The sequence below is a fragment of the Haliotis cracherodii genome, unplaced genomic scaffold, assembly GCF_022045235.1.
Source record: "Haliotis cracherodii isolate W230 unplaced genomic scaffold, xgHalCrac1.p SCAF_15, whole genome shotgun sequence".
NCBI lineage: Eukaryota > Metazoa > Mollusca > Gastropoda > Lepetellida > Haliotidae > Haliotis > Haliotis cracherodii.
In genome coordinates this window covers 9,985,070-10,010,701 of record NW_027266270.1, presented here as the reverse complement: position 1 = coordinate 10,010,701, position 25,632 = coordinate 9,985,070, and the positions used below count along the sequence as shown (strand labels likewise).

General features: G+C 38.4%; 1 protein-coding gene across 1 annotated transcript; it reads left to right on the top strand.

The window, feature by feature from the left end:
• On the top strand, window positions 1–24,978 carry LOC139462692 (SCO-spondin-like; the record flags this gene model as incomplete). Its single annotated transcript, XM_071244520.1, has 22 exons — window positions 1–55; window positions 800–991; window positions 1,736–1,927; window positions 2,672–2,863; window positions 3,608–3,799; window positions 4,538–4,729; window positions 5,474–5,665; window positions 6,410–6,601; window positions 7,348–7,539; window positions 8,286–8,477; window positions 9,224–9,415; window positions 11,742–11,927; window positions 13,415–13,606; window positions 15,203–15,385; window positions 19,523–19,714; window positions 20,193–20,375; window positions 21,041–21,232; window positions 21,710–21,892; window positions 22,558–22,749; window positions 23,227–23,409; window positions 24,075–24,266; window positions 24,743–24,978. Coding segments are annotated over 22 exons (4,089 nt in total), but the record flags the coding sequence as incomplete, so codon positions are not given.
• Window positions 24,979–25,632: the final 654 nt, after the last annotated feature.

Below are 25,632 nucleotides of genomic sequence, written 5' to 3'. Positions count from 1 at the left end.
ACAGGACCCTCTGAAGAGAGTGCAAACAGAAGTTGCAACCACACAGAATGTCCAAGTATGTATATCTTATAAACTCTGTTTTTGACTTGAAAAACGTATAGATTCAGCCAAAGATTCAAACAATGTCCCCTTTTGTTGCATGTTTTTAAATTGGTATGTAGTTTGCACAGTAACAAGTCATAACAAATGTTACTATTTTAATTGTTTAATAATTTGTGGACTATGAAGCATTAACACATTTGCTTAAGAAATACGGTGAATGGTCTATTATGAAGTTGTACAGATGGTATGTAAATATTGCATGGTATTATTAAAGTATTTGCTGTACTTGCTAAACATAATTATGTATAGGTAAAGTAAATTATTAGTACAACCAACGTTGGAATACTTTGTTACCAGAATGGCACTCAACGTGGTGACATATTCCCAATACACAATATAAAGTTACAGCTCAATCACCCAAACTGGGCTGATCGGTTCTTACCATATTGCAAATGTATATATAACATAAGCTTTACCAGATTTCCAATCTATGTTTTTCGTTGTCCCGTATTCACCCTGATTATGATCCTTTCTTTGTCATCACCATATCGGTTTCTGTGTATCATCAAAGTGGTAAGCATCTACGGCTTGTACTGCTTTGGGCTGTCGGCCAAAAATTAAGCTTACACTCTGTGATGAAACTGAAACACATTTGAACATATCACAATCACAACTCACTAAAACATTCAATTGGGGAAAGGAAACGTTTATCAAATGATTTAAGAACCCAAGAGTAACGTTTGATTGTCTTTTGCAGTTGATGGTGGTTTTAGTGAATGGGGTGAATGGAGTAACCCTGACTGTCCTGTCACCTGTGGACGTGAAGCCGAGAAGATCGTTTCTAGAAATAGGAACTGCACCGAACCTCCTCCACAGTTTGGGGGAGCCAATTGTACAGGACCCTCTGAAGAGAGTGCAAACAGAAGTTGCAACCACACAGAATGTCCAAGTATGTATATCTTATAAACTCTGTTTTTGACTTGAAAAACGTATAGATTCAGCCAAAGATTCAAACAATGTCCCCTTTTGTTGCATGTTTTTAAATTGGTATGTAGTTTGCACAGTAACAAGTCATAACAAATGTTACTATTTTAATTGTTTAATAATTTGTGGACTATGAAGCATTAACACATTTGCTTAAGAAATACGGTGAATGGTCTATTATGAAGTTGTACAGATGGTATGTAAATATTGCATGGTATTATTAAAGTATTTGCTGTACTTGCTAAACATAATTATGTATAGGTAAAGTAAATTATTAGTACAACCAACGTTGGAATACTTTGTTACCAGAATGGCACTCAACGTGGTGACGTATTCCCAATACACAATATAAAGTTACAGCTCAATCACCCAAACTGGGCTGATCGGTTCTTACCATATTGCAAATGCATATATAACATAAGCTTTACCAGATTTCCAATCTATGTTTTTCGTTGTCCCGTATTCACCCTGATTATGATCCTTTCTTTGTCATCACCATATCGGTTTCTGTGTATCATCAAAGTGGTAAGCATCTACGACTTGTGGCGCTTTGGGCTGTCCGCCAAATATTAAGCTTACACTCTGTGATGAAACTGAAACACATTTGAACATATCACAATCACAACTCACTAAAACATTCAATTGGGGAAACGAAACGTTTATCAAATGATTTAAGAACCCAAGAGTAACGTTTGATTGTGTTTTGCAGTTGATGGTGGTTTTAGTGAATGGGGTGAATGGAGTAACCCTGACTGTCCTGTCACCTGTGGACGTGAAGCCGAGAAGATCGTTTCTAGAAATAGGAACTGCACCGAACCTCCTCCACAGTTTGGGGGAGCCAACTGTACAGGACCCTTTGAAGAGAGTGCAAACAGAAGTTGCAACCACACAGAATGTCCAAGTATGTATATCTTATAAACTTTGTTTTTGACTTGAAAAACGTATAGATTCAGCCAAAGATTCAAACAATGTCCCCTTTTGTTGCATGTGTTTAAATTGGTATGTGGTTTGCACAGTAACAAGACATAATAAATTTTACTATTTTAATTGTTCAATAATTTGTGGACTATGAAGCACTAACACATTTGCTTAAGAAATACGATTAATGGTCTATTATGAAGTTGTACAGATGGTATGTAAATATTGCATGGTATTATTAAAGTATTTGCTGTACTTGCTAAACATAGTTATGTATAGGTAAAGTAAATTATTAGTACAACCAACGTTGGAATACTTTGTTACCAGAATGGCACTCAACGTGGTGACATATTCCCAATACACAATATAAAGTTACAGCTCAATCACCCAAACTGGGCTGATCGGTTCTTACCATATTGCAAATGTATATATAACATAAGCTTTACCAGATTTCCAATCTATGTTTTTCGTTGTCCTGTATTCACCCTGATTATGATCCTTTCTTTGTCATCACCATATCGGTTTCTGTGTATCATCAAAGTGGTAAGCATCTACGACTTGTACCGCTTTGGGCTGTCCGCCAAAAATTAAGCTTACACTCTGTGATGAAACTGAAACACATTTGAACATATCACAATCACAACTCACTAAAACATTCAATTGGGGAAAGGAAACGTTTATCAAATGATTTAAGAACCCAAGAGTAACGTTTGATTGTGTTTTGCAGTTGATGGTGGTTTTAGTGAATGGGGTGAATGGAGTAACCCTGACTGTCCTGTCACCTGTGGACGTGAAGCCGAGAAGATCGTTTCTAGAAATAGGAACTGCACCGAACCTCCTCCACAGTTTGGGGGAGCCAACTGTACAGGACCCTTTGAAGAGAGTGCAAACAGAAGTTGCAACCACACAGAATGTCCAAGTATGTATCTCTTATAAACTTTGTTTTTGACTTGAAAAACGTATAGATTCAGCCAAAGATTCAAACAATGTCCCCTTTTGTTGCATGTGTTTAAATTGGTATGTAGTTTGCACAGTAACAAGGCATAATAAATGTTACTATTTTAATTGTTTAATAATTTGTGGACTATGAAGCATTAACACATTTGCTTAAGAAATATGGTGAATGGTCTATAATGAAGTTGTACAGATGGTATGTAAATATTGCATGGTATTATTAAAGTATTTGCTGTACTTGCTAAAAATAATTATGTATAGGTAAAGTAAATTATTAGTACATCCAACGTTGGAATACTTTGTTACCAGAATGGCACTAAACGTGGTGACGTATTCCCAATACACAATATAAAGTTACAGCTCAATCACCCAAACTGGGCTGATCGGTTCTTACCATATTGCAAATGTATATATAACATAAGCTTTACCAGATTTCCAATCTATGTTTTTCGTTGTCCCGTATTCACCCTGATTATGATCCTTTCTTTGTCATCACCATATCGGTTTCTGTGTATCATCAAAGTGGTAAGCATCTACGGCTTGTGGCGCTTTGGGCTGTCCGCCAAATATTAAGCTTACACTCTGTGATGAAACTGAAACACATTTGAACATATCACAATCACAACTCACTAAAACATTCAATTGGGGAAAGGAAACGTTTATCAAATGATTTAAGAACCCAAGAGTAACGTTTGATTGTCTTTTGCAGTTGATGGTGGTTTTAGTGAATGGGGTGAATGGAGTAACCCTGACTGTCCTGTCACCTGTGGACGTGAAGCCGAGAAGATCGTTTCTAGAAATAGGAACTGCACCGAACCTCCTCCACAGTTTGGGGGAGCCAACTGTACAGGACCCTTTGAAGAGAGTGCAAACAGAAGTTGCAACCACACAGAATGTCCAAGTATGTATCTCTTATAAACTTTGTTTTTGACTTGAAAAACGTATAGATTCAGCCAAAGATTCAAACAATGTCCCCTTTTGTTGCATGTTTTTAAATTGGTATGTAGTTTGCACAGTAACAAGTCATAACAAATGTTACTATTTTAATTGTTTAATAATTTGTGGACTATGAAGCATTAACACATTTGCTTAAGAAATATGGTGAATGGTCTATTATGAAGTTGTACAGATGGTATGTAAATATTGCATGGTATTATTAAAGTATATGCTGTACTTGCTAAACATAATTATGTATAGGTAAAGTAAATTATTAGTACAACCAACGTTGGAATACTTTGTTACCAGAATGGCACTCAACGTGGTGACATATTCCCAATACACAATATAAAGTTACAGCTCAATCACCCAAACTGGGCTGATCGGTTCTTACCATATTGCAAATGCATATATAACATAAGCTTTACCAGATTTCCAATCTATGTTTTTCGTTGTCCCGTATTCACCCTGATTATGATCCTTTCTTTGTCATCACCATATCGGTTTCTGTGTATCATCAAAGTGGTAAGCATCTACGACTTGTACTGCTTTGGGCTGTTGGCCAAAAATTAAGCTTACACTCTGTGATGTAACTGAACACACATTTGAACACATCATAACTCACAAAACATTCAATTGGGGAAAGGAAACGTTTATCAAATGATTTAAGAACCCAAGAGTAACGTTTGATTGTGTTTTGCAGTTGATGGTGGTTTTAGTGAATGGGGTGAATGGAGTAACCCTGACTGTCCTGTCACCTGTGGACGTGAAGCCGAGAAGATCGTTTCTAGAAATAGGAACTGCACCGAACCTCCTCCACAGTTTGGGGGAACCAACTGTACAGGACCCTTTGAAGAGAGTGCAAACAGAAGTTGCAACCACACAGAATGTCCAAGTATGTATATCTTATAAACTTTGTATTTGACTTGAAAAACGTATAGATTCAGCCAAAGATTCAAACAATGTCCCCTTTGGTTGCACGTGTTTAAATTGGTATGTAGTTTGCACAGTAACAAGGCATAATAAATGTTACTATTTTAATTGTTTAATAATTTGTGGACTATGAAGCACTAACACATTTGCTTAAGAAATATGGTGAATGGTCTATAATGAAGTTGTACAGATGGTATGTAAATATTGCATGGTATTATTAAAGTATTTGCTGTACTTGCTAAAAATAATTATGTATAGGTAAAGTAAATTATTAGTACATCCAACGTTGGAATACTTTGTTACCAGAATGGCACTAAACGTGGTGACGTATTCCCAATACACAATATAAAGTTACAGCTCAATCACCCAAACTGGGCTGATCGGTTCTTACCATATTGCAAATGTATATATAACATAAGCTTTACCAGATTTCCAATCTATGTTTTTCGTTGTCCCGTATTCACCCTGATTATGATCCTTTCTTTGTCATCACCATATCGGTTTCTGTGTATCATCAAAGTGGTAAGCATCTACGGCTTGTGGCGCTTTGGGCTGTCCGCCAAATATTAAGCTTACACTCTGTGATGAAACTGAAACACATTTGAACATATCACAATCACAACTCACTAAAACATTCAATTGGGGAAAGGAAACGTTTATCAAATGATTTAAGAACCCAAGAGTAACGTTTGATTGTCTTTTGCAGTTGATGGTGGTTTTAGTGAATGGGGTGAATGGAGTAACCCTGACTGTCCTGTCACCTGTGGACGTGAAGCCGAGAAGATCGTTTCTAGAAATAGGAACTGCACCGAACCTCCTCCACAGTTTGGGGGAGCCAACTGTACAGGACCCTTTGAAGAGAGTGCAAACAGAAGTTGCAACCACACAGAATGTCCAAGTATGTATCTCTTATAAACTTTGTTTTTGACTTGAAAAACGTATAGATTCAGCCAAAGATTCAAACAATGTCCCCTTTTGTTGCATGTTTTTAAATTGGTATGTAGTTTGCACAGTAACAAGTCATAACAAATGTTACTATTTTAATTGTTTAATAATTTGTGGACTATGAAGCACTAACACATTTGCTTAAGAAATACGATTAATGGTCTATTATGAAGTTGTACAGATGGTATGTAAATATTGCATAGTATTATCAAAGTATTTGCTGTACTTGCTAAAAATAATTATGTATAGGTAAAGTAAATTATTAGTACAACCAACGTTGGAATACTTTGTTACCAGAATGGCACTAAACGTTTTGACATATTCCCAATACACAATATAAAGTTACAGCTCAATCACCCAAACTGGGCTGATCGGTTCTTACCATATTGCAAATGTATATATAACATAAGCTTTACCAGATTTCCAATCTATGTTTTTCGTTGTCCCGTATTCACCCTGATTATGATCCTTTCTTTGTCATCACCATATCGGTTTCTGTGTATCATCAAAGTGGTAAACATCTACGACTTGTACTGCTTTGGGCTGTCGGCCAAAAATTAAGCTTACACTCTGTGATGTAACTGAAACACATTTGAACATATCACAATCACAACTCACTAAAACATTCAATTGGGGAAACGAAACGTTTATCAAATGATTTAAGAACCCAAGAGTAACGTTTGATTGTCTTTTGCAGTTGATGGTGGTTTTAGTGAATGGGGTGAATGGAGTAACCCTGACTGTCCTGTCACCTGTGGACGTGAAGCCGAGAAGATCGTTTCTAGAAATAGGAACTGCACCGAACCTCCTCCACAGTTTGGGGGAGCCAACTGTACAGGACCCTTTGAAGAGAGTGCAAACAGAAGTTGCAACCACACAGAATGTCCAAGTATGTATCTCTTATAAACTTTGTACTTGATTTGAAAAACGTATAGATTCAGCCAAAGATTCAAACAATGTCCCCTTTTGTTGCACATGTTTAAAGTAGTATGTGGTTTGCACAGTAACAAGACATAATAAATGTTACTATTCTAATTGTTTAATAATTTGTGGACTATGAAGCACTAACACATTTGCTTAAGAAATACGGTGAATGGTCTATTATGAAGTTGTACAGATGGTATGTAAATGTCGCATAGTATAATTAAAATATTTGCTCTGCTTGGTAAAAATAATTATGTATAGGTAAAGTAAATTAGTAGTACAACCAACGTTGGAATACTTTGTTACCAGAATTGTACTAAACGTGGTGAAGTCTTCCCTATACACAATATAAAGTTACAAGTGAATCACCTAACCTAGGCTGATCGGTTCTTACCATATTGCTACTGTAGACATAACAAACTGCAACCATATATTTCCCATATATGTTTTTCGTTGTCCTGTATTCACACTGATTATGATCTGTTTCTGTCATCACCATATCGGTTTCTGTGTGTATCATCAAAGTGGTAAACATCTACGACTTGTACTGCTTTGGGCTCTCCGCCAAATATTAAGCTTACACTCTGTGATGTAACTGAAACACATTTGAACACAGCATAAACACAACTCACTAAAACATTCATTTGGGTAAACGAAACGTTTATCAAATGATTTAAGATCTCAATAGTAACGTTTGATTGTATTTTGCAGTTGATGGTGGTTTTAGTGAATGGGGTGAATGGAGTAACCCTGACTGTCCTGTCACCTGTGGACGTGAAGCCGAGAAGATCGTTTCTAGAAATAGGAACTGCACCGAACCTCCTCCACAGTTTGGGGGAGCCAACTGTACAGGACCCTTTGAAGAGAGTGCAAACAGAAGTTGCAACCACACAGAATGTCCAAGTATGTATCTCTTATAAACTTTGTACTTGATTTGAAAAACGTATAGATTCAGCCAAAGATTCAAACAATGTCCCCTTTTGTTGCACATGTTTAAAGTAGTATGTGGTTTGCACAGTAACAAGGCATAATAAATGTGACTATTCTAATTGTTTAATAATTTGTGGACTATGAAGCACTAACTCATTTGCTTAAGAAATACGGTGAATGGTCTATTATGAAGTTGTACAGATGGTATGTAAATGTCGCATAGTATAATTAAAATATTTGCTCTGCTTGGTAAAAATAATTATGTATAGGTAAAGTAAATTATTAGTACAACCAACGTTGGAATACTTTGTTACCAGAATTGTACTAAACGTGGTGAAGTCTTCCCTATACACAATATAAAGTTACAAGTCAATCACCTAACCTGGGCTGATCGGTTCTTACCATATTGCTACTGTAGACATAACAAACTGCAACCATATATTTCCCATATATGTTTTTCGTTGTCCTGTATTCACACTGATTATGATCTGTTTCTGTCATCACCATATCGGTTTCTGTGTGTATCATCAAAGTGGTAAACATCTACGACTTGTACTGCTTTGGGCTCTCCGCCAAATATTAAGCTTACACTCTGTGATGTTACTGCATCACATTTGAACACAGCATAAACACAACTCACTAAAACATTCATTTGGGTAAACGAAACGTTTATCAAATGATTTAAGATCTCAATAGTAACGTTTGATTGTGTTTTGCAGTTGATGGTGGTTTTAGTGAATGGGGTGAATGGAGTAACCCTGACTGTCCTGTCACCTGTGGACGTGAAGCCGAGAAGATCGTTTCTAGAAATAGGAACTGCACCGAACCTACTCCACAGTTTGGGGGAGCCAACTGTGCAGGACCCTTTGAAGAGAGTGCAAACAGAAGTTGCAACCACACAGAATGTCCAAGTATGTATCTCTTATAAACTTTGTTTTTGACTTGAAAAACGTATAGATTCAGCCAAAGATTCAAACAATGTCCCCTTTTGTTGCACATGTTTAAAGTAGTATGTGGTTTGCACAGTAACAAGGCATAATAAATGTTACTATTCTAATTGTTTAATAATTTGTGGACTATGAAGCACTAACACATTTGCTTAAGAAATACGGTGAATGGTCTATTATGAAGTTGTACAGATGGTATGTAAATGTCGCATAGTATAATTAAAATATTTGCTCTGCTTGGTAAAAATAATTATGTATAGGTAAAGTAAATTATTAGTACAACCAACGTTGGAATACTTTGTTACCAGAATTGTACTAAACGTGGTGAAGTCTTCCCTATACACAATATAAAGTTACAAGTCAATCACCTAACCTGGGCTGATCGGTTCTTACCATATTGCTACTGTAGACATAACAAACTGCAACCATATATTTCCCATATATGTTTTTCGTTGTCCTGTATTCACACTGATTATGATCTGTTTCTGTCATCACCATATCGGTTTCTGTGTGTATCATCAAAGTGGTAAACATCTACGACTTGTACTGCTTTGGGCTCTCCGCCAAATATTAAGCTTACACTCTGTGATGTTACTGCATCACATTTGAACACAGCATAAACACAACTCACTAAAACATTCATTTGGGTAAACGAAACGTTTATCAAATGATTTAAGATCTCAATAGTAACGTTTGATTGTGTTTTGCAGTTGATGGTGGTTTTAGTGAATGGGGTGAATGGAGTAACCCTGACTGTCCTGTCACCTGTGGACGTGAAGCCGAGAAGATCGTTTCTAGAAATAGGAACTGCACCGAACCTCCTCCACAGTTTGGGGGAGCCAACTGTGCAGGACCCTCTGAAGAGAGTGCAAACAGAAGTTGCAACCACACAGAATGTCCAAGTATGTATCATACTTATAATTTTTGTAAATGACTTGAAAAACAATTTCAAACAATGTCAACTTTTTTGCAAATGTTGAACGTATCAACTTGACTACAGATTTAAAGAATATTAGATTGATGGGAGATGTTGCACATGAACAAAGCGTGATGAAAATACCTATTCTAACTGTTTTATAGCGTTTGCAAATGTGCTGAGCATCTTCGCCATGCATCGCTTTGGGCTGTCTGCGAAACTGTATGCTTACACTCTGTGATTTAACTGATATATATTTAAAAGCAAATTAACACAACACTCACACCACACCAATCTGAGTGAAGGAAACACCCATAAATCCATAAAGGACTCAAGAAAAACCCAGTTAATGTTGCTCTCCCGTCATCTGATATTTTTAGAATAAAAAACTTTCTAAGGAACCTATTAAATAAATATGTCACAAAATATGTTCAGATGATGTTTTCATTGATCACAGAAGTTCAGAACTTACACGCATTACACATGGTTATCGAATTACTGTAACATTTCATAACTTTCGATGAACCAATGTCAGCACTCAATCAAGCTTTTTATTTGTGAGAAATAGTGATCAAGTGAGACAAGATGGAAAGGACCCATTTTAAACCCATGTTCTGTTCAATAATTTGAAGATTCATGTGAATTAGATATACTGAACAACAAAAGTCCCCGTGACATTGAATAAGATTTAATTAAAGACTCCTGTAAGTGTTCAAATGGTTAAATTTGCCATACTGAATTCAGAAAATGCGTGTTTTCATACAAAAAACATGACAATGCCAAAATGTCAATTTATTGTGTGTGTCCACCTCTGGTTGCGATGCAAGCAACACATCTTCGTCTCATGGAATGGACCAAGCGGGATATCTGTCCATATCTGCTAGAGCATGTTTCGAAGTTCCTGGAGTGTCCGTGGAACACGTTGTTGACGACGAAGGCACCGATCCATCTCATCACACATGTGCTCGATTCGATTCGAGAGATCAGGGGAGCGGGCAGGCCAGGGGATGACATTCACGTTGTTTTCTTGAAGTGAATCCTGAACAAGTCGAGAAATATGAGTTGTCATGTTGAAAGGTAATGTCTGGGCCATGACGACGCAAAAACGGTAGAACAACAGAGCCGATGATCTCCTCTCAGTAGCGTTGTCCATTGAGATTTTCTTCTACCACTATCAAACGGGTCCTCTGTCTTGCTGTAATCTCACACCATACCACAACGCTGCCGCCCCCGAACCGATCTTCTTCCATGACACGGGGGCACTGGTGGCCCAGTCGTCTTTGGCGCCGCGATTTGCTGTGCAGAGTTGCGTCCCTTGGGCACGCCAGAAACCTTTGATTGTGGGTTCGAATCCCGGTTCGCCCCGATTATGTTTCTAGGCTTGTCAGCACCATACCCGTGCTCGTGGGTTTCGACGAACTGGTAAACGTCTGAGACCTGCATCACTTTAGGCTTTCCTCCCACGCTGGTGTTTCTGTGGACGTCAAATTGTCTTGCAACATCACGTTGACTCGATCCTACTTCAAGCATACCAATGACTCCAAGACGCTCATTTCCGGACATGCGTGACATTTCGTAATGTTGAATAATTGCGTAATTTTGTTGTTTTCCTGAGTGGTTGTTGTCAGCAGGATGCTAAACAATGCATATGGAATCCCGTTAACGCACATGTTTTTATACCCATTCTTGGGTTGTGCAATGAATGGGGCTTGCATAAAAGTAAACGTTTGCAGGGAATGCATGCTTTTCTGTAGCAGTTGCGTTTTTGTGACTTGATCCCATACATGTACTACAATATTGAAAACCAAACTTTACTTGTTGGAAAAATACACTAAAATATTGGTGTCACAGGAACGTTTATTGTTGAGTATACAACCAATATATATGTAGGCTAACAGGTTTGCGCGTGACATGGGATGAAGAGGGCACATACTACTTTAAAACTATTATTTAAATATTAATTGCGGACAAGGCATACGTATCTAGGCGGACGTTCCCTGTTACAGTATGACTGATGGTGTTTTGGTGTTCCTGAATAATCAACAATAGCAATGGTCTTTGATGGTACAGATTGAGAGTGACTCACCAGCTACAATAAATGAAGTTATATTTATGTCAAAGTGTGTGAGAAAGGCCCAAAACCAACTGACATAAAATTCGGAGTGCGTTGTATCAGTGGACGAAGAGGGGATTGAAATATTGAGCTATCACTTATTCAGAAATAAAGCAACAGACTGCTGAGCGTGTAGGTCACACCACGATATACATGTATCACCTGCATTTACTGAATGCCATATGTGCTTACTTTTTAGTTGACGGAAGATTCACGATGTGGAGTGAATGGAATAACCCTGAATGTTCTGTAAGCTGCTCCAACAATGCCACGAAAGTGGTTGTCAGAATCAGAAATTGTATACCTCCGGAATTTGGCGGTGCAATGTGTGAAGGGCCTTACAATGAAAGCGAAACTCGAAACTGTCTCCTCAATCAATGTCCAAGTAAGTTTCTTAAACTGTGTTTCAAAACGATATTTGATAAATACACGTTAGACATGTCTATATACATGAGTAAATACATACATGTGGGTATTGTGAAGAAAGTGGTCTTGATTTAGATTTCTTGATGTTGGTAAGAGGACAATTCTCCCAGTGTTTTAAGAATTAATTATCAACACTGCCTTAGTAAGTTGCCCAACTAATGTATAATAAGTTTGTTAATGCACACACACACACACACACACACACACACTCGCAATTGTCACAGGGCGATAATAGCGTAGCACAAGTACACACTAGAACGATTGCAATAAGGAGCATTTACAACAGATGAACCAAACTGTTTGAGGATGTCTTAATACTGAGCGATAAACCAAGCTAAATCTTTGCAGCTTTAAGTACGAATGTGATTGGTATTCCAGAAATTGGTGAGTAAATAAGAAAACATACAACTTTATGGAAAACATTTCTCGTTTATTAGAGCCGTACACCGTTATCACGTTAGAGTGAATACAACCAAGGGAAGAGAGGTATATATGCATATTATGTTGTGATAAGCAGCAGATTAACATTAACAACAACAGGTTATGGATACGAAGTAGGACACAGATGAGTGGCTGAAGCCAGATGGACAGTAAGAATATCAAATAGCACACATGCAATGAAGCCAGATGGACTTTATGACACCCTGCTTGGTTGCTATGTGAAAATTAATTGAATAGATCTTCATGGGGAGACGAGCTGTAATTCCCTTTATCTCTGTTGACAAGATTTTTTAGACGGCGTATTTATATAGCTTCTGAGATTCCAATTCCTATTATAGTTTGGTTGAGAGGATTTGGACTTGTCAAACTGAATTTGATGGCTTCTGAATGTTTCCTGGTGGCCTGAGAGGGTTGATTTGCTGTCTTCTTTGGCTGTTGAAGTCGTTTGTTCTTTCAGGCAGGTATCTACTTGGTTTGAGGTGCGAGTAACCACATTCACAATTAATCGTATAGATCACAGCTTCAGCCCTCTTAGATAAGGTGGAGTGTTTGCACCTCAAGAACATGTTTTGTACAATAAAAGCAAAAGTGGTTATTTAGTTAACCGGACCTTAGAGCACAAGAGAATTAAACATTTAGCACATTAAACCAAAGGGGCACTGTCCTTCAATCTGAGCCTGGCCACACTGTTGTATTATGCATGTCATATTGTTTTGGATTATTGGATATACTTAATAATATTCGCAGATTTGTTAATAGTTTATTCAATAGAATGAGGGCAGTCGTGGTATCAGAGGAGTGAAGTAAAGATCTCACGTACGCGCGTTTACTACCGATTCAGTTAAATAGTTCCAAGCATTATCAATATCAGAGAATAAAATATAAAGTCTCACCCCTAAAAGTAATTTTCACTGCAAAGGCCTCTCACTAACGACCGTCTAATGTTCCAATGTGGTGATGAAAAGTAACTAGTGTACTATAGGCACCTTAACGTCTACCTTGCAGTCGACGGCGGGGTATCTGAATGGGATGATTGGAGCAAACCCCTGTGTGGAGAACGCTGTGGGACAGATATCCAGGGATTTGTCATTCGAACAAGAACTTGTACAAATCCACCCCCTACGTATAATGGTCTATTTTGTACGGAACATTTGCAAGAAACAGCTACAAGTCCTTGTAACCTTCCACGTTGCTCAAGTTAGTTCGTAATGCTTACTTCTAACGAAAATTAACACATGGCCATAAACATATGATACGCATATACATATGGATGTTATAAAGTAACAACTATCAGGTCGAAAGCGTTATTATCATTGTTTATAGATCAGGACCAGGAACTAATACTTAACCTAATATCCCGAGTTTGGATACCATAACACAATGTTGTGAACAGTACATTAAGGAGTTTGTTCAGGTTTGTACAATTACATTTAACGATGCAATGACAGTGTTAAACTATTGAAAGGAATACTGTAATCTTTTAAAAAAACACCATTTATTTAATGTGACATTTATATGATATACGGCTGTTCCATCGGACAAACAAATCAATCACAAGACCGCAAAATTGACGTTCATAAATGTATGAACGACACAATTGGACGTTCATACGTGTTTCGCGAGACTGAATTCTTGAAATGACCTAAACACTGGCGGACCAAGTATATCTTCCAGGACGGGTACCTGGGAATTCCCTAGCACGAATAGATACAGAAGCGTTATTTCTGATCCTTTAAACCCTTTAATCTTGTACTCAGCTTTAAGCATACATTGAGAAACGTCAGAGAGTTTGGCTGTATGCATCGTTTACAGATATCCTCGCTACGACCCATCCTAGTGAACCAACCCAAGAAATGTACATTCAATGCATCATGGTATTGACTCGATCCGTGTCTACGGCAATCTATGAATTTATCTTAGTACACATCCTTATAATCACCTTCCCGTGATTGGTCCGATGATAATTATGACTAATACATGTTATCGCTCCAGGTTCATTAAAAATCTCCTGAAATCTCTCCCGTCACGTTTGTCGTGTCTGCCAATTGTACTTGATGTAAATGAAGTACGAAGCGTTGTCATTTTGACTGACTTCCTGAGGTAGTTCTTAACGGACGTTTCCCATCCAATAATATTATTATTTGAATACATTTGCTGTAAATAAACTACAGATAAACAGATATTCTTGTGGAGCCTGGGGGCACGGGTGGCACGCCAGAAACCTATGATTGTGGGTTCGAATCCCGGTTCGCCCCGATTATGTTTCTAGGTTTGTCAGCACCATACCCATGCTCGTGAGTTTCACCGAAGTGGTAAATGTCTGAGACCTGCATCACTTCGGGCTTTCCTCCCACATTAAGCTGATACGCCGCGATATAACTGGAATAATGTTAAAAGCGGCGTTAAACCCAACTCACTCACTCACTCTTGTGGAGCCTGTTGAGCATACATACCCATGTCACCTTTCGTTTAGGGAAACTATTTTATTCCGCTTTACAGCTGGTTCTTGCATGGTGGTCAGTGTAAACATAAAGTCACGTGTACCCAATTAAATTGTGTATAGAAGAAGGCCTACATCCTTCGAGGTAGACAAATGGTGACATAGGCTGACATTCACACTGTTGGCCCTCACTCTTGACAAGGTTCATACTCCAGTGAACTCACACAAAGTCAAACATTCTTTTCAACAGTGCCTGAATTTCGGTTCACGAACGATGTCACAATACAGCGGTTAAATGCACAATTAAGATGCGTCAATGAAAGCAAACATACCAACTTAATATCTCTTTTCAGGTAATGACAACGTTACGGACTGGACGAATTGGAGTGAGCCAGTGTGTACAGTCACTTGTGGAAAAAGAATAAACGGAACTGCCAGCAGAACCAGGAATTGTACTTCGCCATCCAACGGAATTAACTGCGTCGCTCGTCTTCTGGAAAGAGACACGAGAGAATGCAATCTCCCTGACTGCCCAGGTAATGTTTTGCTCAAGCATATGTTACATATGCTTTATTAACAAAGACATCCGAAGGTAAAGAAGGGTATCAATCGTTTCGACGCCAGGTGCACAGGAAACTGTGATCACAGGTTAAAGAGTTGTATATATAGGAGGGCCTCTAGTTGGTGCAGACCTTTTCTCATACATATTTGTTGATAAAATTGAACTATTAGGATCACTATATTAAATGCCTCTAGAATTAATAGATGTCTGTCATTTGTTAAAACATATCTCTCTGATTTAATAACTTAAGCGGCATCTAAGAGCGTTTGCAGTAATGGTGCGTTGGCGTCTTGTCGTCAGGACGATGAGTCGATTCCGTGTTCTTTTTATGATTTGTGGACGACCAGGGCAACGTGATTACTGCACTTGTCATGTGTGCTGAAAACGTTCCCCTAGTCTCTGAATGACAGCCGAGGACACATTAAGACGTCATGCAAAAGTGCATGCCAGAGTCCTCCCTCTGTCAAGCTTACTCAAACGCCATCTCTGAGGCATGATATTAGCGAATGACTGCATGCATTCCATGAAGATTTCGTCGAGCACGCGGAAATACAAGCACTGTACGGGCGCGGCGGATACTTATTTACATTTGTAGAAAATGTTTAGCGACATCTCAAATTTACACAAACCCCAGTCAAACAAAATGTGAAACAGCATTGTGATAATTGTTAACTGACTGGCAAGAAGTTATCTCTTATCTCTCATGGGCATTGTCTAGACCTCGAAACTTCTTCTTCTTGGGTGGCATCAAACGAACTGGATGGTGATCGTAGTATTACCCTGCTCAACCTGGAGTATCTCAATCAACATTTGTACAGAGTTTGATTCCATCCCTCGAGATGATTTGTTGGCGTCGACCGACTGCTCAGTGAGATATATTGTACTTCTTGATAAGGTGTTTGGTGTTAATGGTGGTCGGGCATCCTCTTTGGAAACATTACCAACGAATGGAAGTTTGTGATCTGGTCTTGATCTTGTATGCGAAAAAAAAACAAGTGCAGAGCCCTCTCGGAATTGAGAACAAACTGAAAATCAGTCTGCAAATTTGCCGCAGTTGAATACTTTTTCTTATCTGTAATTTCTCTTAAAGCCCAAATGATTGATATTTTCACTCACTCATTAATATATATTTTCAAAAGGTTTTCACTCAGTACAGTGTATGTGAATATAGTTCATCCATAAGTTGTGTGGTTATGATTTATGATATTTTCACCAATTTTTTGTGTCACACATAAGATGCCCCCTTAAACCACTTTTGTCTTACCAATGAGAAATTAGGATCGCACAAATGGGGATCCCAACAGTGGCGGAATGTTTCGTTTCGGGACGATTTCCCCTGTGGTTTTTCATCGTCTGTATTACACTTATTCCGTTTTTCAAATTTAATTTAAGCATTTGTGATTAAGTATTCCCTAAATTATCACAATAAACAAAGATGATATTTGGATTAGACTTACCCCCTAAGAAACCCATGCTTTTCGCAAGAGGATAACTAACGGTGATCAGGGTCCTTGACTTGGTTGATGCATGTCATCGTATCCCAATTACGTAGATCGATGCTCATGATATCAGAGACTGGATTGTCTGGTCCATACTCGGTTATTTACAGACTTGTAGAATATGTTTACGGCGTTAAACAACAAACAATCAAAAAACACTTTCACCTTCACCTAAACGTAGCTCCTGATTGTTTTAATGAAGAAAGAAGCTGCTTATCAAAAACTATTGTCCTTACTTCATATAGCAACGCCCATAACAGATATAAGTTGTACATAAATATCACACGTAGAATCACGTCGCCAAACGTTTTGGTAATATACCATCTTACGACAACTGTACATTTAAATTGTCATACGAATTAATAGATTGGTCACAACACCAATGAAGGTGATTGTTACAAAATGAAACAGTACTCTTCAACAAGAATGATACTAAACTATAGCTTATCGTTGATAATTTTTTAGATGAAATCTGAAATCTGAAATCCTTGGCAAATATAGCCAGATGCTTATACGATTGTCAAAAACCTAAAACCACAAACCTTAGAATACCTTAGAATACTGTCACCAACCTTTTAATAAATTTCTTATTGATTCTATTCATTTTGTTTCCTATTTTAAGTTTAAACATTGTATTTTATAATAATTTTAAGTTAGATATACACAAACGAACGAAATTCAGTTTTGAAATGTCACGTTGACATGAGAGATATAATAACATATGAATCTCTAATGTTTCGGGAGTATATTTAATGTTCAGCATATACACCATTCCACACACACTCCAGTAATTAATGACACACGTCACAACTGACATTGCTCAATAATTCCAAAAATGTTGTAATCCTGATAAAGCATCTTCAGAGCAAGAGTCATATGACGCTCTTTGAAATAGACACAGAAGGAAGAGACTCTGTCGCACTTCAAAAGTTCGGAAATGTACCTTAGACCGTAGACATAAATGGAAGTTGACTATGATCAAGGTAAAGTCACCCTTCTTGTCACACAAGCTTGTGGATAGTTTGTTGTCACTGTGGATCATGCATAATTCTAAATTTCAAATAGACGAGGCTTTTTCCCTGGATTCTTGTATTCCTAGTTCAGTTCTTTTCTTTTGTAAAACCAAATCTACACTGTAAAGAAGAAACGTAGGAACTAGACGTAACCAAATTCTACATAACTAAATTTTAACATGACACTGAATAATGCTTGATTCTTATTCCATTATACATCTCAAAATAGAAAAGTATTTTCAGACAAACACGTGCGTGTGAATGCATCGATGTTTTGACAGCCTACAGACAGATAGAATAGATCAGGTGGTCAGGCTCGGTAACTTGGCTGACTGCCTGTCATCGTACCCCGACGGCGTGGCTTGATGCTAAAAATATAAATCATTGGATTCTTTACCACCAGCCGTTATGTAGCTGGAATGGTACAGATTGTGGCGTTGAACAAAAAAGAACAAAAAAACCATACACACACATTTGGTATTAATCACATTTCTAGTTCTGTGTATTCACAGTAAAATCAACTTTAGTAGAGCACCTTCAAAAATGTTTAAGGAAATGAACGCTGAAGGACGAAGGTGTATGGAACGTGCTGATATTGCAATAAGAAACCACAAAACGGCTCTTTGTGTCGGACGTTTAGTTGACGTGTACACATGAATGTCCGGTAATTAGATAATTTGTTGGTCGAAATTGTGGTAGGCACTTGCGGGAGGGAAAGATGTAGGGACAACGTGGAACACAGGAAAGAATGAGGAAGGCTTAGGCATAGCTACTGATGGCACCAGGGTGAGACGGCAATTGAATCACATCTGGTCAAAATTGAGAGTAAAAGTTGCTCTTGATTGAAGTTACAGTTGCTGTTACCAGTAGGCGTTTTTTTTATGTGAAGTACAGCTGCAGCTGCAGCTTTTAAAACAACCGTAGGACAAATGACTTGACACATACATTCATTTGCATGCTTCGACTCACGTGCTTTAACATGCGACACTTATTGAAGCGGAAATAAATCCTCACGCCTCATGAATTAAGTTGAAAAGATAATCATGTTAAAAAATGGATGTTGAAAATGAAAATAAACTGACCCTATCTGAAAATTTTCCTCTACAGCTGATATTTAATGCCAAAAATTGAATATAAAAATGAACATCAGACATTAATCAGTCTCGATTTTCTGCGAAAACAGATTTCACCTGGCATACAAGGCAATGAAGTGGTGCAAATTGTATCAATGGGTTACTGTAAATCAGTGATGACACCAGATGTTCGCGAAAACAATAATCATATCCTGGAATACTGGTAGTAGCCGTCATTGACATAAAAAGTCACTATGCTTATTAACTTACCTTCCAATGTGAGGAGCCTAGGTAATTTGATGACTAGAGCAAACTATGTACATGTCTGAAAGTAAACAAATAATACCAAATCCCTCACCTCGGTTTCTTTTTCTTAGCGCAAACTGAACCTTTCCCGATTTCACAATAAGCAGCAAATAGTCGGATGAACATAACATAAGCATTTGCTACACAATTGTCACATTTATTAGTCATAATATATGTATTGCTAGCATATCACTGTGTTGACCATGTTGATACTATGCAGTTGATGGAGGGCTGTCAAACTGGACATCATGGTCAATCGTACCCTGCCCTCTGACATGTGGAGTTGATGCCATGACAAATCAGAGCAGACGTAGGGATTGTAACAACCCTGCTCCGGAAGCCGGTGGCAAGAACTGCACAGGTCCACTGATGGAAACCAGTCAGACACACTGCAATGTCCCTGCATGTAGTGGTATGTAAAGGCCATTTTTTTCATACAGTTTATACTTCTGTAGTGTACATGTACAACTTTCAGTTTCATTATTGGAGGACGAAACTTTGCCTTTCTGGTCATATGTCGAACCACAAAGATCAGATGACATCTTAAGAGTTGTATGATCACACACAATCTTATGCACTCTCATATGTTTGTTGAATATGTGTCTGTTACAACTTGCAGCAGTTAAAATACGCATAACTTCTGGACGTGTAGAGCGACTGTCGTAAAGATGCCAGGAGTATTTAAACTAAATAAAGCAAGAGTATGACAAACCTTAAGAAGAAATTCACATTCCTTATATTGATCATATATATTATGTATGTCAGACCAAGCCTTTTGTACTGACTTTCTAATGTTTATTCATCAGTGTAGAAATACTGGAAATGTTGTCAAGAGAAATATAAAAGCATTGCACAAAACAATGAAACGATTCGCTTTTTCCAACCACTAGGCGACGACAATGTGACCGAGTGGAGCCAATGGAGTTCTGTGGCGTGCACAGCCACCTGTGGTGAAGGCCAAGAGGGAAGCGTGGAAAGAAGCAGAAGTTGTGTTATGCCAGCCAATAATACCAGCTGTACAGCCGCACTAACAGAAACCCAAATGGAAAACTGCGGCCTCCCTAAATGCCCAGGTAAATGTGTAGCCATGTATAAATGTAACACTTTCATGTACTGCAGTATATAAAATGTAGCAACCCTACCCAGAGAAGTAATTCATTTCATGTACACTCTGAGTGCTATATGTCCACCATCTGATTATAGAAACGCCTCTCCTCTTTGACTGAAGGAGCTCTGACAAAGCGAGTTTCGTTGTAAAGGTTGTTTGCATTATTAGTGTGTCTCCAAGTTAACAAAGTAATACGAGTGGAATATCAAATCCGCCTCCAATGCACTTGCTCGTATGACACATGTTCCCCAAATCAGATATTAAAAACCATGTCCATTTTATGCTGTAAATCAATCGCCAACTGTTTTCATAAAAATCATTTTGAAATACCTGGACTATTCTGATAACATTATGTATCAATTTCTAAAGGCATCAGATAGATCGTCACTTTGCTAAATTTGACGCACACTGTACAGGTCAGACATGGGCAGCACCAAAACGAATGGCAGTGACTAAACAACACTGGTTTCTTTTTCTACTTGCAAAACAGAAACATTCCTGATTTCCCAATCCTCAGCAAATAGTCAGATGAACATAACATCAGCATTTGCTACACAATTGTCACATTTGTTATTGATGATATATGGATTGGTAGCATATCACTGTGTTGACCATGCTGATACTTCGCAGTTAATGGAGGGCTGTCAAACTGGACATACTGGTCAATCGTACCCTGCCCTGTCACATGTGGAGTAGATGCCATGACAAATCAGAGCAGACGTAGGGATTGTAACAACCCCGCTCCGGAAGCTGGTGGCAAGAACTGCACAGGTCCACTGATGGAAACCAGTCAGACACACTGCAATGTCCCTGCATGTAGTGGTATGTGAAGGCCATTTTTTTCATACAGTTTATACTTCTGTAGTGTACATGTACAACTTTCAGTTTCATTATTGGAGGACGAAACTTTGCCTTTCTGGTCATATGTCGAACCACAAAGATCAGATGACATCTTAAGAGTTGTATGATCACACACAATCTTATGCATTCCCATATGTTTGTTGAATATGTGTCTGTTACAACTTGCAGCAGTTAAAATACGCATAACTTCTGGACGCGTAGAGCGACTGTCGTAAAGATACCAGGAGTATTTAAACTAAATAAAGCAAGAGTATGACAAACCTTAAGAAGAAATTCACATTCATATATTGATCATATATATTATGTATGTCAGACCAAGCCTTTTGTACTGACTTTCTAATGTTTATTCATCAGTGTAGAAATACTGGAAATGTTGTCAAGAGAAATATAAAAGCATTGCACAAAACAATGAAACGATTCGCTTTTTCCAACCACTAGGCGACGACAATGTGACCGAGTGGAGCCAATGGAGTTCTGTGGCGTGCACAGCCACCTGTGGTGAAGGCCAAGAGGGAAGCGTGGAAAGAAGCAGAAGTTGTGTTATGCCAGCCAATAATACCAGCTGTACAGCCGCACTAACAGAAACCCAAATGGAAAACTGCGGCCTCCCTAAATGCCCAGGTAAATGTGTAGCCATGTATAAATGTAACACTTTCATGTACTGCAGTATATAAAATGTAGCAACCCTACCCAGAGAAGTAACTCATTTCATGTACACTCTGAGTGCTATATGTCCACCATCTGATTATAGAAACGCCTCTCCTCTTTGACTGAAGGAGCTCTGACAAAGCGAGTTTCGTTGTAAAGGTTGTTTGCATTATTAGTGTGTCTCCAAGTTAACAAAGTAATATGAGTGGAATATCAAATCCGCCTCCAATGCACTTGCTCGTATGACACATGTTCCCCAAATCAGATATTAAAAACCATGTCCATTTTATGCTGTAAATCAATTGCCAACTGTTTTCATAAAAATCATTTTGAAATACCTGGACTATTCTGATAACATTATGTATCAATTTCTAAAGGCATCAGATAGATCGTCACTTTGCTAAATTTGACGCACACTGTACAGGTGAGACATGGGCAGCACCAAAACGAATGGCAGTGACTAAACAACACTGGTTTCTTTTTCTACTTGCAAAACAGAAACATTCCTGATTTCCCAATCCTCAGCAAATAGTCAGATGAACATAACATCAGCATTTGCTACACAATTGTCACATTTGTTATTGATGATATATGGATTGGTAGCATATCACTGTGTTGACCATGCTGATACTTCGCAGTTAATGGAGGACTGTCAAACTGGACATACTGGTCAATCGTACCCTGCCCTGTCACATGTGGAGTAGATGCCATGACAAATCAGAGCAGACGTAGGGATTGTAACAACCCCGCTCCGGAAGCTGGTGGCAAGAACTGCACAGGTCCACTGATGGAAACCAGTCAGACACACTGCAATGTCCCTGCATGTAGTGGTATGTGAAGGCCATTTTTTTCATACAGTTTATACTTCTGTAGTGTACATGTACAACTTTCAGTTTAATTATTGGAGGACGAAACTTTGCCTTTCTGGTCATATGTCGAACCACAAAGATCAGATGACATCTTAAGAGTTGTATGATCACACACAATCTTATGCATTCCCATATGTTTGTTGAATATGTGTCTGTTACAACTTGCAGCAGTTAAAATACGCATAACTTCTGGACGCGTAGAGCGACTGTCGTAAAGATACCAGGAGTATTTAAACTAAATAAAGCAAGAGTATGACAAACCTTAAGAAGAAATTCACATTCATATATTGATCATATATATTATGTATGTCAGACCAAGCCTTTTGTACTGACTTTCTAATGTTTATTCATCAGTGTAGAAATACTGGAAATGTTGTCAAGAGAAATATAAAAGCATTGCACAAAACAATGAAACGATTCGCTTTTTCCAACCACTAGGCGACGACAATGTGACCGAGTGGAGCCAATGGAGTTCTGTGGCGTGCACAGCCACCTGTGGTGAAGGCCAAGAGGGAAGCGTGGAAAGAAGCAGAAGTTGTGTTATGCCAGCCAATAATACCAGCTGTACAGCCGCACTAACAGAAACCCAAATGGAAAACTGCGGCCTCCCTAAATGCCCAGGTAAATGTGTAGCCATGTATAAATGTAACACTTTCATGTACTGCAGTATATAAAATGTAGCAACCCTACCCAGAGAAGTAACTCATTTCATGTACACTCTGAGTGCTATATGTCCACCATCTGATTATAGAAACGCCTCTCCTCTTTGACTGAAGGAGCTCTGACAAAGCGAGTTTCGTTGTAAAGGTTGTTTGCATTATTAGTGTGTCTCCAAGTTAACAAAGTAATACGAGTGGAATATCAAATCCGCCTCCAATGCACTTGCTCGTATGACACATGTTCCCCAAATCAGATATTAAAAACCATGTCCATTTTATGCTGTAAATCAATCGCCAACTGTTTTCATAAAAATCATTTTGAAATACCTGGACTATTCTGATAACATTATGTATCAATTTCTAAAGGCATCAGATAGATCGTCACTTTGCTAAATTTGACGCACACTGTACAGGTGAGACATGGGCAGCACCAAAACGAATGGCAGTGACTAAACAACACTGGTTTCTTTTTCTACTTGCAAAACAAAAACATTCCTGATTTCCCAATCCTCAGCAAATAGTCAGATGAACATAACATCAGCATTTGCTACACAATTGTCACATTTGTTATTGATGATATATGGATTGGTAGCATATCACTGTGTTGACCATGCTGATACTTCGCAGTTAATGGAGGGCTGTCAAACTGGACATCGTGGTCAATCGTACCCTGCCCTGTCACATGTGGAGTAGATGCCATGACAAATCAGAGCAGACGTAGGGATTGTAACAACCCCGCTCCGGAAGCTGGTGGCAAGAACTGCACAGGTCCACTGATGGAAACCAGTCAGACACACTGCAATGTCCCTGCATGTAGTGGTATGTGAAGGCCATTTTTTTCATACAGTTTATACTTCTGTAGTGTACATGTACAACTTTCAGTTAATTATTGGAGGACGAAACTTTGCCTTTCTGGTCATATGTCGAACCACAAAGATCAGATGACATCTTAAGAGTTGTATGATCAAACACAATCTTATGCATTCCCATATGTTTGTTGAATATGTGTCTGTTACAACTTGCAGCAGTTAAAGTACGCATAACTTCTGGACGCGTAGAGCGACTGTCGTAAAGATACCAGGAGTATTTAAACTAAATAAAGCAAGAGTATGACAAACCTTAAGAAGAAATTCACATTCATATATTGATCATATATATTATGTATGTCAGACCAAGCCTTTTGTACTGACTTTCTAATATTTATTCATCAGTGTAGAAATACTGGAAATGTTGTCAAGAGAAATATAAAAGCATTGCACAAAACAATGAAACTATTCGCTTTTTCCAACCACTAGGCGACGACAATGTGACCGAGTGGAGCCAATGGAGTTCTGTGGCGTGCACAGCCACCTGTGGTGAAGGCCAAGAGGGAAGCGTGGAAAGAAGCAGAAGTTGTGTTATGCCAGCCAATAATACCAGCTGTACAGCCGCACTAACAGAAACCCAAATGGAAAACTGCGGCCTCCCTAAATGCCCAGGTAAATGTGTAGCCATGTATAAATGTAACACTTTCATGTACTGCAGTATATAAAATGTAGCAACCCTACCCAGAGAAGTAACTCATTTCATGTACACTCTGAGTGCTATATGTCCACCATCTGATTATAGAAACGCCTCTCCTCTTTGACTGAAGGAGCTCTGACAAAGCGAGTTTCGTTGTAAAGGTTGTTTGCATTATTAGTGTGTCTCCAAGTTAACAAAGTAATACGAGTGGAATATCAAATCCGCCTCCAATGCACTTGCTCGTATGACACATGTTCCCCAAATCAGATATTAAAAACTATGTCCATTTTATGCTGTAAATCAATCGCCAACTGTTTTCATAAAAATCATTTTGAAATACCTGGACTATTCTGATAACATTATGTATCAATTTCTAAAGGCATCAGATAGATCGTCACTTTGCTAAATTTGACGCACACTGTACAGGTGAGACATGGGCAGCACCAAAACGAATGGCAGTGACTAAACAACACTGGTTTCTTTTTCTACTTGCAAAACAAAAACATTCCTGATTTCCCAATCCTCAGCAAATAGTCAGATGAACATAACATCAGCATTTGCTACACAATTGTCACATTTGTTATTGATGATATATGGATTGGTAGCATATCACTGTGTTGACCATGCTGATACTTCGCAGTTAATGGAGGGCTGTCAAACTGGACATCGTGGTCAATCGTAC